The following is a 17,892-nucleotide window of genomic DNA, read 5'->3' as shown; positions in this document are numbered from 1 at the left end:
CCGTCCGGTCGCCCCAGACTTTCCCACACATCTGCAGTCACTTAATGTGGGAACTGTTAACCCTCTGCTTACGCAGTGCCTGAAATGTGGTGAAGGAGTGAAGCATGGCCAGGATGCTCCCTCCAGGCCCCAGCCACCTTCGGGACCCCATGTCTCTTGTCGCAGGCTGGGTTGGGCAAGATGAGTCCAGCGCCTATCGGCTGCATGGCGAGCACCCAGCTCGGTGCAGGGGGAATCGCAGTGAGAGCCAGGGGCCCCCCAGGTGCTGGAAGGCAACAAGAGATGCCAGTGTGTGCCCCTCTCCCCAGTGCCCTCTTGAGGATAGTCCTATCGTTTGTGACATTTGCATTTTGCCAGGAAAGCTGATCTAGATCCTGCAGAGTGAAACAGAGCCCTGGGGAGGGGAGAGGGGGCTGTACAACAGTGCTGGCAACACATTGATTTGGGCTGGTCCAGCACTGACACCTCTGGGGACCAGCTCTGCAGAGCCCTCCTCAGCACAGTGACACAAGTGCCAGCAGAGATGTGGTTCAAGCACCTGGGAAAAGCCAAAGGGCATGTGGGAGTCTGCAGTGGGGCTGATGGAGCCGGGGCAAGGCATTGTCCTCTGCAAGAGGGTTGCATCAAGAGGGTTGCCAGAGAGGAGGGGATACTTTTGGGGCATTTGGTGGGGTGGCTATGCTTGCCCCATCCCTCTCTTGCTCCCTGGGATGCTGCTCCAAAGGTGTAATTCAGGAAAGATGCAGAAGAGATTTGCTTTGCTTTCCCTTTCCTCCTGCAGCAGGAGAGTGGCAGGAGAAGCTGGGGAATGGGAGGAAGGTGTTGACTGGGCTGGGGTGTCCATGGCTTCATGCAGCTCTGGGATGAGCTGGTCTGAGGCCACAGGTTTGCCTTTGGGAGCAGCAGGAGCTGGGGTGAGCGGAGCGACCATGGGCCCATGAGGGTGCTGGGGAAGTGGTGGGGCAGGAGGAGCGAGGGGAGGCACCTACTCAGCCCTCTGTGGGCATCTCTGTGTCCTGCTGAAACCATGGTGGGGGCTCAGAGCAAGCCAGGAGACAAGGCAGGACTCAGTTTCCTGGGGTGAGTGACTTCTCCATGGAAGGAAAAGGTGGTGGGGTGGTGATCTCGTCCGCAAACCTGCTCCATGTGTGACAGCTGCTTGAAGCCTGGCCCTGGGGGCCTCCCGGCCCTCCCTTCTCCAGCCTCCTGCTTCCAGGAGATGGCATCACTCGATCATGGATTGCAGAGCCCAGCCCTAGGGAGCGGCTGGGGAACCCTGCCTGCTCTTCCCCTCCACTGCATCCGCCTGGTTTCCAGCAGGAATCTCAGGTCTGGAGGACTAGAAGGAGCTTCCCAGGCTGGGTTTGGTGCAGGGGGTTTCTGAGGTGGACGAAGAGGGTACTGCCACCTCCGCTTATCCAGCTGGTGATCCCTGAGGGCTCTGGCAGCCCCTGACCTGCTAACCCATGAGACCCTGGTATGGGTGGCATCCTGGGGCACCGAGTGTCCCCAGCAGCACCATTCAGCCCGTCTAGCAGCTGGGAGCCCAGCATAAACTTTGCCAACCATAATCCCCCCTAGCAATAAACAGGCCAAAGAAAAGGAAAAGAGGGAAGTTATAATCAGTGGAACTTTATGGCCTAATTGTCTCCCCTGCCCCCTTCGCCCCACACTGGAGAAGCTCACAGCACGGCTGTCAGCAGGCACCTGGCGATGCTGCACCACACTGAGCCCTTCACCTGCCGCGGGGAGGATGCAGGTGTGGGGTGCTGACCCCTGGACCGCAGTCCCCACCAGCTGCCTGAGCCCTGGGCCGTGGATCCACCAGCTGGGAAAAGGGAAAAGGGGACCTGGGCTGCCCATCACCGCCCGCTGGAAATAGCCAGCATCAGCCACTCGCATCCCTCCGTATCTCCCGCCATCCGCTCAGGGGAGATTTTCTTCTTCTTTTCTTTTTCCCACCCCCCTGAGCCAGTGTCAATTTGCTGGCAGGAGGAGGAGTAGGAGGAAGGTGGCCTTCGCTTTCTTGTCTAAACAAAGCCATGACTGTGTTGAGACCTTGGCAAAAAAACAGGGTAGATAGGGTCATATGGTAGATAGGGTCATCCATCAATCTGAACTGCAGCATGAGCTGGGATCATCATTGAATGGAGTGGTCGGCTTTGTCACAAGGCAGGGAGCTGGGACAAGGCTGGGTGAGGAGCAGGGGATGCTGGGGGGCACAGGGAGGAGAGCATGGCCAAATCACTCACCTCTCATGTTACGTCTGGCCGTGCCAGGTCTCAGGAGGCAAATTCAGGGTGATGTCAGCTTTGGGGGTGATTTCCCATTGCTGGGATTTTATTTTGCTCCCATCTTGCAAGCCAGATCCCCTATCACTTACTGTCCTCTTGGATCTCATCCTGACTCCCACCTCCTTGCAAGGGAGTGGATGTGGCATGAGTGTCTCCAATGATATACAATATTTTCACCCAGTTTCATCTGGAAATTGAGCTGCAGCAATGGCATGAGGTGCCCAGGACTGATGCAGAGCTGCTGCTGGTCCACACCTCTGGGGTTGGGGTGGCTGCCCCATTACAGTTCCAGCACAGCATGTGTGATTGCAGGGTGGGAACGGCAGCAGTCTGACCTGTGAGATGGGTACAGCCGGCTTTTGCAAAGTCCACCTTGAGCAAACAGATGACAGCAGCGCTGCGGGGGCTTGGGGACACTCCGATCCCTCCACAAATGCGGGTTTGCTCAGGGCGCCGTGGAGAGGGAGGGCTGGGGTGGCAGCGAGTGGGGCCCTGGAGAGCACTGGTGTCTAGGTGCTGTCCCCAACCCACTGGCTAATGCTGGGGACATCTGCCAGCTGCAGGAGGGGAAAAGCAAGAAATGGTTGTGCACCAAATGCACTGAGTTCCTGGATTCAGGGAGGCTTTGCTGGTTTTGTTACCATTTTCCTTGTAACCCCACAAATCTGGGAAGCAACTCGACACTGAAACACTTCCCAGGTTCATATCAGGAGAAAGATCTGAAAGTCTCCTGTTCTATTCCATCCTCTTATTTTTATCCTAAATTTTGTTTCTTTATTTTTGTTTCCTCTGTATTTTTTTTTTTTTTTTTTCAGTTTCTTATTGCAAATTCCAGGATGTTTCTGTCCCGGGAGGGTGAGGAACAACCAGTCCTTGTCCTGCTGATGTTTCCAGCAGGAGAAGGGGCTGGTGTGGAGAAAAGGGTAGAGGTGGCCTTGAGGAGGTGACAAAACACCCTCCTGGAGCCTCTGCAAAGCTGTGCTTTGGTTTGAGGAGAAAAAGCCAGACTACAAAGGACAACTGTGACCAAGTGGTGGTGGCCAGTGGAGCCTCTGTGTGACACCGGTGGGGAGGGGGATGTTGGCTGGGAGGAGGCTCCTGGCTGCAGATAATGGGTGTTTCTGGCTTGGATGACACAGAGCTGACCTGTGGTCCCTTGTCCCCCTCCAAAGCAGAGGTGTGTCTGTCCTGACAGGTGACAAGTGTGAGATCTGTTCTGGAGGGTGTTTCTGGCTGGTGGCCACCTCCTGCCTTACAGGCAGAGACACTGCACGAGGGTCCTGTTTCTGCCTGGTTTTCCCTATCAGAAAACATATGGAGATGGTTTCACTTCTTTAAGAGGGAAAACAGGTGAGAAACTCCTCTTGCTGCAAGGTCATGAGCCCCTTGGAGCCACGTCGGAGCCCAGGGGCTCCCCGTTGGGTGGGGGCATTCCCCCTGCACACAGCTGGCTCTGTCTGTCCTTCCATCCCGCTCTCTGAGGCTGGGCTGAGCTTTGCTGTCAGAGTTGGAGGGGTGCGTTTGGCCTCGGATGGAGTAGATGTAGGGGGACCTAGAGCCTCCTCTTCCCACCAGCCCCCCTTTTCCAAATGAGGCGGATGCTGCCACCGGGCCTGGGAAAGCACCACACCAGAGCGAGGGTTTGGTGTCCCCCAACATGGGGACAGGGCTGATGGCAGGCACAGCCCAGCTTGTCCCCTGCCCACAGACGGCAAGGGCTCAGCACAAGGCACCCTGCTTCTGGAGTACGGATGGCTGCAGCGACAGGGTGGGCACTTTTGGGGCATTCTGGTGGGTGACGCCCTGGATGCCCTAGTGTCCCCAAAGCCAGCTGCTACAAAGGGACCATGGCCAGTGGCATGGGGACAGCTGTGGGGTGGTGACAGCAGAGGGGACGTTGGGTCTTCGGTGCTCCCCAAGGTCACCCACCACCTCAGCCACCCTGCAGCCGGGATGGGAGGTTTGAATTCACCCCCCTCACCCTGCTGGGGTTCCTGCACTTTGAAATGCAAACCTGCCTTTCAATGCAAATGCTGCAAGAGGTTGGGCCCAATAAAAGCCGATGGGCAGGGAGGTGCCTGGCCCTGGGACACAGCTCCCCAAGGCGTCCAGGTGAGCGGCGGCGAAGGAGGGGCGGCCGCCTCCCCGCCAAACCCAACCGGCCCGCAGCCGGCAGCACGGCAGTGCAGCATGTGCGCGGAGCCGGCCAGGGAAGATGTATGTAGGTTATCTTTTGGATAAGGACACCAACATGTATCCCAGCCCTGTCCGGCATCCTAGCCTCAACATCAACCCCCAGAATTATGTGCCGGCGCCACCCCAGTACACGGACTTCGCCAGCTACCACCATGTGCCGGGGATTAACAACGACCCGCACCACGGGCAACCAGCGGCCGCCTGGGGTTCTCCCTACACCCCTGCCAAGGAGGACTGGCATTCCTACAGCACCGCCGCCGCGCCTTCCACCGCCAGCCCAGGGCAGTTTGGATTCAGCCCCCCAGATTTTAACTCCATCCAGCCCCCGGGCTCTGGACTCCTGCCTCCACCCATCAGCAGCTCGGTCCCCCAGCTCTCCCCTAATGCCCAGAGACGCACCCCGTATGAGTGGATGAGACGCAACATTCCCAGCACCAGCAGCAGTGGTAAGGAAAACCCCAACACCGCACCCCTGCGCCTTCCTCTGTGCGGAGGATCCCTGGGCTTCACATCCTGAGGGGCTGGATCCTGCTCCCATGGCTCTCCTGGCAAGGGGACAGCACGCTTGGCCTGCCTTCGGTATGGCCCTGGACCCCAAGGAGCAGGGGGATCCCACTGCTGAGGTGACAGGGGCTGAGGTGGGGACTGGTGTTGCTAGTGGCGGGGATTATATGGCTGGAAATTCGGTTTCCCTGGCCAGTCTCTGTCCCTGCAGCCCTGCCCTCTCCTGCCACCACCATGTTGGATGGGCAGAGCTGGAGAAGACCCCTGGGGTCCCACCAGCCCCGAGGGGGGTGTGGACGGGATGTCTCATGAGTGCAAGGGGAAGCGTGTGGGGCTGCGGCTGTGAGCTGGTGTGCAGCTGCATGTGAGAGCCCACGTATGGGGGGTGGATATATGCGTGTGTAAGGTGCTTTACGCTGTGTGCATGTGTAGTGTGTGCATATATGTGTGTAGGGAAGGTATCATACGCATATATGTAGAGGGAAGGGGCTGCATGTGCTATGTGCATGTCTTTAAGGTGTACACACAAGGTGCTATAGGCTCTGCGTGCATGTGCAAGGTGCCATAAGCAGCATATGTGCATGGGGCTTGCTGTATAGACCGTCAGTGAGAGCATACAGGGAATGCTGCACACTCACTGTGTGCGTGCAAGGCGGTGTGTGTTGAGAACAGTGCAAGGTGCAGTGTGTGTGTGTGCGTTGTGTGCTGTGTGTGCAAGGTGCAGAGTGTGTGTATGAAGTGTGTGCAAAGTGTGGTGTAATTGGGGACGGTGCCACGTGGAGGGTGCATGTGGGTGCTCCGGGTGTGACACGCCATGTGTGCGTGCACACAGCGTGTGTGTGCCATGCACTGCGTGAGCGCGTGTCCCCGCTCCTGTGCCTACCGCTGGCTTCGGCACTGAGCGGCTGCGCTGTTCACCTAGTCCTGTCCCCTTGTCCCCGGGGTCCTGTCCTCGCTGAACTCCTGACCTAGGGGTAGGGGGGGAGTGTTTGGGTGACCCCAGCCCCTTGCCCACGCTGGCCGGGGTGGCCCTGCTGCCCACTTCAAAGGCTGTGGGCAGATCCCCCCTTGGGGCCAGCCCAAATTGACAAGAGCTTTGCTTTGTCATGGAGATGGTGACCGGCTCCTTTGGCAGCGAGGTGAGGTGCGGGGCCCTTTGTCCTGCCCTGCCCGCGCCCTTTCATCTTCCCCTCCAGGCTGCGACTGCTGCTGCCAGCCCAGCCCGGACCCATCCTGCCCACAGCAAGACCCCCTGCCTGCCGGGCTTGCCCGGACCCATCACCCCTCTCCCTCTCCTGTGCTGGCCGTGAGCTCCACAGAGCACTGCTGGGGCCAAACTCGCTACTGGAGTGGCTCTGGGCATCTCTTGGGGATGAGTTTGCTTTTGGTTACTGCTGCTCCATATCCCCAGGATCGGGGCCAGGGCTCCCAGTTTGCAAAGTGTCTTTAATTTTAGGCTTGTTTCTGGTACCCCACTTGCCAAGTCCCATGCAAAAATCCTAATGCAAGGGAGGCTCATGCAGAGCTGCCTGGGGTCTCTTCCAGCATGGAAAATAGCTCCTCGTGTTCACCGGGTCCGTGTGGCAGGGATGGGGATGGGGCTGTCCCAGAAGGAGCAGTGGCTGTGGTGGAGCAGGTAGAACCTCACGATGAATGGAAAAAAACCAACTTCAGTCTGGGAAGAGGAGGGGAGAGGCAGGCTGGTATTTCCTGGCCCATTTTAATCACTGAATATACCTATTTAGGAAAAATGCCTTCCCCTGTACCCAGTGATGGGGACCCACAGGTGTGCTGGGGCTGAAGGCTTCGCTCTGCTCTGCAGTGGAAAGCAGGTGTGATCCTGCACTCCCCCCAATGCAGATGGGACCCTGCCACATCTGCAGGTTTCGTAGGTCCGAATGTCTCAGTTTCATCTGAGGAGAGAGGTGGGGGGGAAAATTAATGAGGGGGGAAAGACAACAGCACACCTTTCCTCTGCATCAAGGGCATGGTTTTACACCCAGCAGAGGGGCCGAGATAAAACAGGGGCTTGAAAGGGCCTTTGATTGAGTTAAATGACAATTGAGTTGATTGAATTCTGGAAAAATATCATTAGTTGCTTAGTTTGTATCTCTTAGATTAAATGCATACAAAGGGAGAAATAAGTCAGCCTTGTTCCCCTTGCATGCAGCCGAGGAGCTGCCCCAGCCCAGCCCCAGAGATGCAGGGATGGGTGCTGGGGTGAAAGCCACATTCTTATGGTGCTTCCCCAAGTTGGATGACCAGTGAAGTCCCTTTTTAAGGCACTTGCAGATTAAGGACCTGTCCTTGTGTCTCTGGTGGGTCCAAGCCCAGCACCGCTGGTGCCAAGCGGCTGCAGGATTTGGCCGCAGTGGGAACATGTGCTGAGAGATGCTGGGATGCAGCCTGTGTTTTCCATGGCTGCCTCTAAATTAAAAAAATAAATAAAGAAGAAACCTTTCTCCATTGAGCTTGAAAGGGAGTAGGGCAGAGATGGTTTTGACATAGATAAGGGTGAAATTCTTGGATGAATTGTTTTATTGAAATCAATAAACTGGACTTTAATCAGCCTTGATTGATTAACTACCTATCTCACCGCAGTGGGAAAAGGAAATGAATACACGGACTTTTTTGCTATAAATATCAACAGTTTTATTGTGAATGCTATAAATCATAATGCTTCGGAGGGTTGTAAATTAAGGTTCCCTCTCTGTCTTGCCTTGTATAAACAGCTCTTGGCTGCAGTTTGAAAGCTTTTGGGAAAGAGCTGTGTGGTGGTAAGAGAAAATGTTATGCAGGGAATATGAATGTGTTGGGGCTTCTGCAAATGTGATTCAGAGCCTGAGAAAAATCACTGAGAAATCTCCTAGTGACTCACTGCAGAGTCAGGCTTTACAGCGAGATGATTTAAGTACCCGTTGCTAAATGCGTGTGTGCTTCACCCAGCTGAGCCAAGATAACCCTGCAGCAGAAGGGGCTGCGACGCCAGAGTGTCGCTGGAAATCAGGGGTTAAAGGGAACCAAACTGGAAGATGTCCCCAGGCTTCACTTCTCTCTCCGATGTCACCTCTTTTTCTGCTCATAAAATCTTCATAAGCAGCGTGTCAGAGCCTCATGCTTCCTCCTTATTCACAATTATTTGCAAACTTCCCTGTGAATTGCACCCTGGCTCTATAAAAAGCTCAGGAAGGCGGCTGGAAACAGTGGCTTGCTGAACTTTGAAATTCACCCTCTGCTTGTTAGTTATGCAAATCCTCAGATACTGCCTCGGGTCTGGCTTTTAGGTCACTAATCGAGCCAGTGCCACGGTGCTAAATATTGCAAGTGAAAGTCCCACTGGGGCATCCCTTGGAATGTGCTTTGTGTGGTGTCAGTGCCCATGATGCCCGGGCAGGTTGTGGGGTGATGGAGAGCAAAGAGCAATGCTCCAAGCGTGGGCACGTGGTGATTTGGTGGGTGTGCAGCTTTCCATCTCAGTTTTCACTCTTTCCAGCTTGATTTTTCCAGCTCTATTTGTTCAGCCCTAGTGAGGTACATGAAAGTTGGAAGGAAGAGTAAAAAACCTGTTAGTGAAACAGAAACGTTTTCCCTGGATAGGTAGAGTACATGCTGTGCACAGTACATTTCAGAATGATGGTAGTGGCTGTAGAATGGTGCGTTTCCCTGGTCAGTCCTTGCATGGGGGACCTCTCTTCAGGACACAGTCACTCCCTGTGAGACATTTTACTCCTCCAGGTGCCTCCATGTATGCATGCGTTGAGGCCCATCAGTCTTCTCCCCTTGAATTATTAACCCACAACCTGCTCCTGGCCCCAGCTGGGATTTATTGACCGCTTAGCCTGCTGGCCAAGGTACAGGCCTTTTAAACTTTCCTAAAATCGACTTTCCTTGAACAAAAAGGGCTTTCCTGAAGCACCAGCGGTACCTACGTGATGGGCTTGGCTGGCTAATACCCTGGGATTAGCACAGGAACGTTTTAAACCTCTGGCCAATGGCAGATGTTTCCTACAGAGAACCCTTCAAGGACGCCCATGCCAGAGCTGTTAGCTTTGCGATCGATGGATAAGGGGCTGGATCCTTCCCCCTCACTGCCCCACGGTGAGGATGGGCTGAGCCCTATGAGGCTGTGAAGGGGGAGAGGATCCCTGGTATACAGCCGACCACACCACTGCCTCACCATCCTCCTCCTCCTGCTGCAGCCCAGCCAAATCCAGCCAGGTGGCAGACCCAGATGAGCTGGACCCAAGCTCAATGCCATGGGGCTGTTGTGAAGGTGACATTCTGAAACGGGTGGTTTCCCACCCACTCGCCACCCCAGCACTCCTCACCATCCTCTGCTGCTGTGGTCTTTGACCTGGCGCGGGAGCCTGGCTGGTGACGCTCATCTAGGTGCTCATAAAACCATGGGAGCAACTGAAGGAACCTGCCAGTTGCCAAAATAAAGGGTTGAATCACCGCAGCGCTGGAAAATACTTGCTCCAACGCCCAGCCTCAGGCTGCTGCCCCTGAGATTAAAGCATCTCCTGTTGTGTTGCTCCATGTCCGAGAACATGGGGTTGTATAGGGGATTCACCATCTCACTGCAACCACCAGCAACCTGCTCCTCATCCCCTTGGGGTTTGCACCTCCTGGGAGGAGGAGGAGGCTTGCAGGAGGGCTGCCTTCACCCCACGTGTGTGGGCGTGTGTGCAGAGCTGGCCCCATCCCATGGTGCCGGCAGCACGGAGCCCAGCCAGGGCCAGTCTGTGCTCCCGCACACCGGCCTGCGCTCCCCAAATCCGGCTCTTTGCCTACGTGTTTCTGCCCCTCCCCAGCAGCTGGGCTGTCCTGCACGGCTGTGCCAGGCACCAAACCCCAGTGTCTGCCTTCTGGCTCTGCCAGTCCCATAACCTACAAAGATAATCAGGGTTCTGGAGCATCTTCCTTATGAGGAGAGACTGAGAGAGCTGGGTCTGTTCAGCCTGGAGAAGAGATGACTGAGAGGGGATCTCATCAATGTTTATAAATATATCAATGGTGGATGTCAAGAGGATGGACCAGACTCTTTTCAGTGGTGCCCAATGATAGGATGAGGGGCAATGGGCACAGACCGAAGCACTGGAGGTTTATCTGAATATGAGGAGAAACTTCTTTCCTTTGAGGGTGCCAGAGCCCTGGAACAGGCTGCCCAGAGAGGTTGTGGAGTCTCCTTCTCTGGAGACATTCAAACCCACCTGGACACATTCATGTGAGATCTGCTCTGGTGAACCTGCTTTAGCAGGTGGGTTGGACCAGATGATCTCCAGAGGTCCCTTCCAACCCCAACCACTCTATGATTCTGTGAATCTCCAGGCAAGCAACCCCCAGCCATACACATAGCAAAGCTGTGGGGCTTTTTTTGAAGCATAAAGCTCAATTCTCTATGTTCAGAACACAAGGAATCAATCAGGACAAGTGATGTGTATTTTTAAGTGATACATAGACAGTGCATGACGTATTGAGCTGAATCAGGTTTTATTGCCAGTGGGTGCCCACAGGAGCACCACCATTTGTTCTGAAGTCTTTGACACCAGGAAGAAATCCCCAGGTTGGGTCAGTGTCAGACGAATAGCCATGCAAGGAGCTACCCTGGGTACAGGAGGGTTGTTGGGCTCCTTGGAGAGGCTCCTTGTGCCTGCAGGCACAGACGGGTCCTGCCTTCAGCCCCACAGCTCTGAAATGCCTGTTTCCCCGACCTGGAGCAGAGCTGGGGAAGCCTTGGGAGGATCCATTGCATGAGGGTTCATTCAGCATCCCCTCCCTCCACAGTACAGACACATTAAATGTACGGTGGGGGGTGGGGGAGAGTGTGGCAGGGGTGGCTCCTCTCAACCAGTTTTTGACACCCAGCTGTTGTCTAAATCCAGTGCCCTTTGGCAGAGCAGTGGTCTCAGGCAGGGGTCTCGGGAAGGATTGCCCTCCAGAGGGGTTTGTTTCTCGCTGGCGGTGATAAAGGAAGCCACATGGCTCCAGTCCATTGCCCCACACCAGTCGTCCCATCCATCACCCCTCTGCTTCCTGCGGTAGAGGAAAAATAGCTGACAATATTGAAGCATACATGGGAAGGGGGAGGCTTGTGAAAACCCTGATCTGCTGGTTCCCAGCATTCAGGGAGGATGGGGGGCTCAGGTTTATCCCCCCTCACTGGCCACAGAGGAGGTTGTGTGCTTTGGGATTGGTTGCTGAAGCTGGAGGGAAAGGGAGGGAACACGCGAGTGTGGGGCAGGAGAGGCAGAGGGAGGGATTCGGGGACTCAGCCCCTGCCGCTGTCAGTGCAGACTCTGGCGTTCCCATTTCCATTAGGTTTAGGGACAGTGAAATGAGCTGGGCTGTTTGTCCCAAGTGTCAGCATCACCTCTGCGTGGCACGGCTGCTCGGCAGAGGGAGCATTGACCCCTCTGCACAGAAGCAACTGGAGCACATCTGGCTGCCAGATGGGGTGACTCCAGCCAGCCAAGAGGCTTCTGGGCATTGGGAGCTGACCCCAGCCCTCTCCTGGTCTTGGTGTCTCTGTCATGGGGCATCGCTCTGCCGGCAGCCCTCCTGTCTTTGCAGTGGGGCGTTCCCCCCCTGGAGCTGCAGGAGAACCAGAGGGTTAAGGTACACAGGAGTCCCACCAGTGATCAGAGCCCACAGTGTTGACCCTGGGACTTCACTCTGCTTTGCATCTGCTTCTGTGCCTCAGTTTCTCCAGCTGTAGCATTGCTAAAGCTATGCCAGGGGTGGGGGGAAGTTTTCCCTGATGTTTTCCCTGGGGAGGAATGGCAAATCCTGATAAAGCACTGATTCCTTCTGGGATGGGAAGATTTTATCCTCTTTGCAAGTGATTGTTGCTCATTCAGAATGAAGCAGCTTTATCATGGGGAGGAAGCACCCACCCTGGGTGGGGGGACAGCCTTGCACCCTGTCTCACTGCACTTTAACTCCAGTGTGGACAAGTTTTTTCCCTGGTGCTCCCTGATGATGTGACTTTCACATCTGATGTTTCCCAGCATTAAAATATTGTAGGGTAGCCATCTAGCATGGAACCAGGCACCCAGTATAGACAGATGTGGTTGTATAGATGGAGTCAGAGCATCACTGGGAAGGTGAGACCACACCAGGTGGCTCCGGGAGCACGTTGCCCAGACTGTTCATGCCAGTCATGCGAGAAGCCGCCGTGCAGCGGGGCGTGCAGAGCCGCCGAGCCTCCGTCCCCCACGCCAGCACCTCCCGTGCAAAGCAATGTGCAATGTGCCCGTGTCCCCAGGCCTCGGGGACCTCTGCGGCTGGGGCGCGACAGCCAGCACCGCGGTGGGCTCTCATCTCGGTGGCTCTGGTGAGCGCGTTGGGGCTGTCGTACCCTGGCTGCTCTGATCGGAGCCCTGATGGCTGCGTAGCGGCTTCCCAGGGAGCTGCTGCTGCAATTTGGAGCTGCTTTGACCTGTGAAATAGAGACCTTTATGCTCCTCACTGCTGGCAGCTGTGCTGCTCCCGCTGTGTCTCAGGGATGGGGATGGAGCCTGACCCCCTCTTAGCTGTGCTGGACACACCGGGCTGGGTGAGTTGCTCTGTAGAACTGGGGAAAAGAAAAGCTCTGGAACACAGTGCCAGGTCTTGTTCCTTCACTACTTTCTGCCTCCTCTCAAGGTGCCACTGCCACCCCATGGTCTTCTTTCCTCTCTGTTTTGGAGCAGCCCCTTCCCCTATTCCTTTGCGAATAAAGCTGCGCAATGCCAGCTTCAAAATACTCCATCACCCTACAGCCTACCTGTTAGGGTGTTTGGGGCAGTTTCTTATTGAAAGCCATCCTTTGGGCAGGCCAGGGCTGGAGAGGGTGAATTACCCCCTCCCTGGCAGCCTCTGCCGTGGCCATGAAGGTACAGAGGCCAGAATGGTGGGAACAGAGATTTGGCTTTATTTTCTCTTCCCCTGCCAGGCTCCAGACCTGGTCCAGGGCAGGAGCACCAGCATCCCCATCCCCGGGCAGGGCTGCTGCAGGGAACTGATCTGGGCTGGGGGTCGGGACCCGTCCCCTTTCCCGTGTGTGGGTGCGTGTGCGTGCACACTCAGGAGCGCGTCCTTTTGGGTTTGCACAGCACATTAAAGCTATTCCCTTATCTAATCGCAGCTCAGGTGAGTGCTATTAGGGTTATACATTAACATTCGTAACGATACCCTCTCCCCATGCAGCCATTGGCCCTGCCTTGATCCCAAAGTCGAAACCATTCCCACTTGCCCTGCGAATGGCTCCTTTTGCCTGCCCAAGCAGTACCTTTGCCTGGTGTTCTGGGGACAAGCAGAAGGGACTTTAAATGCATAGCAGGGTTGGGAAGGGCTAACAGCTGTGCATCACCGGCACCCCCTTTGCACTCCACACACCCCATTCGCACAGCAGCTCCGGGCTGTCCTGGTCCCATCCACCTCTGAAGGGCTTCACTGGAAACACAGAAGCAGCTCCATCCCTCTTCCATCCCTCTGCTTGGTCGCGCTCCCTGCTGCAGCACCAGGGTTTCCCCATAGGTATGAGGGGTCCCCATAAGGAGCTGTGCTGGCTCATCCCAAATTTCCTCTTTCCTTTCACAAAGCCATAAAAAGTCTCCAGGAGAGAGCTAAGTGTAACCCAGCATTCATATTCAAGGCAGTTGAATTATTCATTGTCAATAGTATTTCTTGCAAATCCCTTTCTTTTCCTTGTGAATCACCCACGGTACATTCCCAAATTCAGCAAACACCACCAAAACCAGCAATGATTTGAGATGAATAACTTTCCATCTCTGGCTTGGTGGTGAGCCCTCTGCTTTGAGGCCTTGCTACCTGATCTTGGGCAGCGAGAGACTGATGCCCTGCTCAGATGGCAGCTGCTTGCTGGTGTCTGCAAAGCAGAGGCTTCATGAAGGATGAATGGTGAAGAGGGAATAACAAAGAACAAGCCGTGATGGATCTATTTACAGCTGCAGCAGGAAATAATAATTCTTGCTGAAATTCGTGACATATGTGGTATTCACAAACCGCCTTATTTCTTTATTCTTTAACTTTTTTTTTTACTTGATCTGTCAATTCATTTGCTTTTCAGCTGGTTTTTCTCTAAGCAGTGGTATTCAAATAGCAATATCACAAATAAGATAATTTTAATGTCATTATCTCTTCAGAAAGGTTTTTGCTTTCAAAAAAGAAAAATATATAAATATATGAGAAAGAAAAGAATTTGTAGGAGTCCCTGAGCCTGGAGCAGAGACAGAGGGAGCCGGTTTCTCATGGAGCTGCTAAACCTTGCATAAATCTCTGCTGGTGCCTCTGGTTTATTCTGTAACTCCCTGGGAATCGCTGTGTTTGCAGATTCCACATGGGTCCCTCCTGGGCTGGGATGCACAAGTCCTTCTTGTGCTGATGAACCCTTTGCCTGCGGGGTGACGAGAGGCAGCAGCGACCCCCTGGGTAGGGCAGGGGTCCCATGGGACAGCGAGGGGAGAGTGTGGGAAAGCGTCCCGCGTGGGACAGATGCCCCTGGCACCGCTCCAGCCCTGTGCTGTGCCAGAGAGGAGACCAACACCCAGCAACGCTGCCGTAGCTGGACGCTGTGCTTCAGCCTCGTGTCTGCATCCATCGCCATACACATCTTAGTCAGATTACCTTTTTTACCCCAATTTTACTTGCAGAGTCACACTATGTGGCCAGAGGCAGGTTTGCTCTCAGAGGTGCTGAGGAGGGATTCGCTGGGCTCCCCACTCTCTAAAGCAATGACTGAATTCATCACACCCCTCAAGTACCAGGCAGTAGCAAAAACCAAGCCCTGGTGCTGGAAGATTTGATTTCCATTCCCTTGCATCTGCCCTTCCCTGTGGATCGCTGGAGAGCTTCAGTGCTGCTTGGGACCATGCTAGGACCCTTGGCCATCCCGTACAGCCGCTGGCATCGCGCCACTCGCATCATGCTGAGCACATGTCAGCACCTGCTGCCAGGAGCAAGGGTGGGAGGACACGGAGAGTGACACAGTCACAGAAATCGGGCACCAAATTGAATTTCAGGGCTGCTGCTTTTGTGCCTGGGAGCATTAAGGTCAAGTCCTACCCCTCCTGTGCCCACCCCAGCTCCCACATGCGCCCAGGGGTGCACACATACACTCATGCATTTCTGCACATGGTTTGCCTGGTGGCCAATAGCAGGAGCTGGACCTTTGCTGGCTCTTGCTTATTTAGTAGAAAAACAGCTGCCTTTTGGCATCCCACAGGACAAAGCAAGGGAAATTATCCCAATGGAGCCGCTGTACCACTCGCAGCGTATCATGGCTGCAGTTTGTCCTGTCTCCGATGCTCTTTTACATTTACCTTTCAGCACCAGAGGTGGCTTAGGAAAGTCCCTGTCTTCTTGCAATGGGGAAGCAGGAGAGAGACATGCTTAAAAATAAAATTGAGTTGGTTAAGAAACAGATTTGCAGCCTGAGGGTTGGAGGTTTGCTGTGTGGACATCCTCTGTTGTCTGGTTAGGGTTGAGTCCACCCTGGAGTCTCTGAAGCACAGTTTTGCTCTGCACCAACCAAACTCCTGCTTCCACCAGGATGGTCACAATTTAATAATATTGCTGAGGTGCCCAGATGTCCATCAGATTTGGCTCAAACTGACTGATGTGCCAAGGAATTGTTAGGAGGAATGGATGAGCAGGATGGCAGTCACACAAAGATTCCGTTTCCCAGGGGAATCAGGCTGCAGGTGAGGGTATACGGGTTGCCAGGTCGCTAGAAATCCCTCCCTCTACCTCTGCAGCAGGGATGGGCAGTATCCTGCCCATGCTGGCACACCCCGGGCAGCCCCAGGGAAATGCAGAGAGCTGTTCCGGGCTTGCTCCTGCCCCTCAGCAGAAGAAATTCAGAAGATGCACAAACGTGTCTGCCAGGCAAACAAATTGCCATGTTCCCAGTCGGAAGGACAGTGGCTGCTCAGCTGAACACACAACTCCATCCCTCCCGATACCCTGGAACGGGAATTTGTTATTTCGGGTGGAGAAGCAAATATTCACAGCTGTGTTTATTCCCCACCCATGGGCTGTTCTGCAGAGGATAGCACCAGGGACTTGTCAGCAAACTGCCAGGCATGGACATCCTTCCTTAAAGTGCCACCCGCATCCCCCGGCACAGGCGGAGTTCAAGCCGCTGGCTCCTGCTCCGCCACTCACCCGGTGTGTGTGCAGATTGATGAAGGAGCTAATGGAGAAGCCTGCTGGGCTATTTGTGACTGTATTTTTTGACTAGAAAGCAGCAGGTGCCATTTGCAGTCCCACAGGATGTGCATCCATGTGCACGGAGATGTGAAGCTCTATGGCCCCGAGCTCTGTCCAGATCTGGGGTGACCTAAGGCAAGATTTGGGCTGGTATCAGCCAAGCACCGCTGGCCCATGGAGACAGTTCGCAAGAGTGATTGGGCACCATGTAGGCTTTCTCCAGAGCAACTTTAAAGACTGCTCGGAATGAATAAGTGCTGCTATTCATCTTAGCTTTGTGTGGGGATGAGAAAAATAACCCTCTTGGTGACAGAGAAATGCTGTCATCCTTGGGTTTTCCATCTTGTCCCTGTCCTGATCTGAGTGCCTGCAAGTGATTGCACCTTGGGTTTGGGCTTCGTGGCAAAGAGCTGGGCTTCCCTCAGTCCTCCCAGGCTGTAATTTTTCAGGCAGCTTGTCCTCAGCCCACCACAGGGCTTGCAGCTCTTCTCCTCTTAGTCCATCTTCTTGAGACGCCTCTGAATCCCTCCTCTTTCCACCAAGCAATTTCATAGAATCACAGAATCATTTTGGTTGTAAGAGACCCTTAAGATCATCAAGTCCAATTATAAACTAAATCTAGCACTAAACCATGTGCAGTGCCCAGGTGCTTTCCAACATGAAGAAACACCCCGATGCTACCCAGGATGTGCATTAAATGTAGTAGGACCCTCACAGCTTCTCCTGAGCTCGCCACAAGCACCTGTATAGCTCCTCCATCCTCTTGGGGATGCTCCTACCCCTCCACCGCTCCTCTCCATCCCTTTTCACCCCCTCTCTGCTCTCTCTGACAGGCAAGACAAGGACAAAAGACAAGTACCGGGTGGTCTACACAGACCACCAGCGCTTGGAGCTGGAGAAGGAATTTCACTACAGCCGCTACATCACCATCCGCCGCAAAGCTGAGCTGGCCGCTGCCCTCGGGCTCACCGAACGGCAGGTCAGTGCTGTGGTGTTCCAGGAAAACCCACGTCCTGGGTGGAGATGGGGCTGGGGAGGGGAAGGGCTGAAGCCCAAGCAGGCAGAGGTGGTTTCACCTTGCTCCATGTCTTCACCTTCTCTTCCAAACCCCAGGATGCTCTCCCTGCCCCAAGGGTTGTCATCCTCAGCTGCATCCATCACTGTCTTTGTCTTTCTGCAGGTGAAAATCTGGTTTCAAAATCGGAGGGCGAAGGAGAGGAAGGTGAACAAGAAGAAGATGCAGCAGCAAAGCCAGCCCACCAGCACCACCACACCCACCCCGCCGTCTGTTGGCACACCAGGACCCATCGGAGGCCTCTGCAGCAGCAGCACCCCAAACCTCGTCTCCTCGTCTCCACTGACAATTAAGGAGGAGTTCATGCCTTAGCCCCCTTTACCAGCTACAGACACCAAGAGATAAGCACTATGCAGCAGAGCCCAGCCGGTCCGTGTGCTCTGGAGTGACAGCCCCTTCCCAAAGACATGATGGCCCCTGAATGAACCAACGGAGCAGCAGGTGAAGCTGGGCAAGGTGGCACCAGCACCTTCCCAAGGGGCTGGTGTGCTCTCTCCTATGTAAATACCATAGATTAGGTCATATTGCTCTCCTGTAGGAAACACACACTGGTCTGGTCTCTGGTATTTGCTGCCCAAAGCAAGATCCTTAATGTCAGCAGAAAGAAGG

General features: G+C 54.7%; 1 protein-coding gene across 1 annotated transcript; it reads left to right on the top strand.

Annotated features, from left to right (window-relative positions):
* Positions 1 to 4,509: 4,509 nt before the first annotated feature.
* Positions 4,510 to 17,595, top strand: CDX1 (caudal type homeobox 1; the record flags this gene model as incomplete). Its single annotated transcript, XM_080352996.1, has 3 exons — positions 4,510 to 4,936; positions 17,042 to 17,187; positions 17,389 to 17,595. The coding sequence occupies 3 exons, from the start codon at positions 4,510 to 4,512 to the stop codon at positions 17,593 to 17,595; spliced, it is 780 nt and encodes a 259-aa protein (XP_080209122.1).
* Positions 17,596 to 17,892: the final 297 nt, after the last annotated feature.

This window comes from Nesoenas mayeri (genome assembly GCF_963082525.1).
Source record: "Nesoenas mayeri genome assembly, chromosome: 14".
Lineage (NCBI taxonomy): Eukaryota > Metazoa > Chordata > Aves > Columbiformes > Columbidae > Nesoenas > Nesoenas mayeri.
Note: the sequence above shows the minus strand (reverse complement) of the source record. Positions and strands in the feature narration are given on the sequence as shown.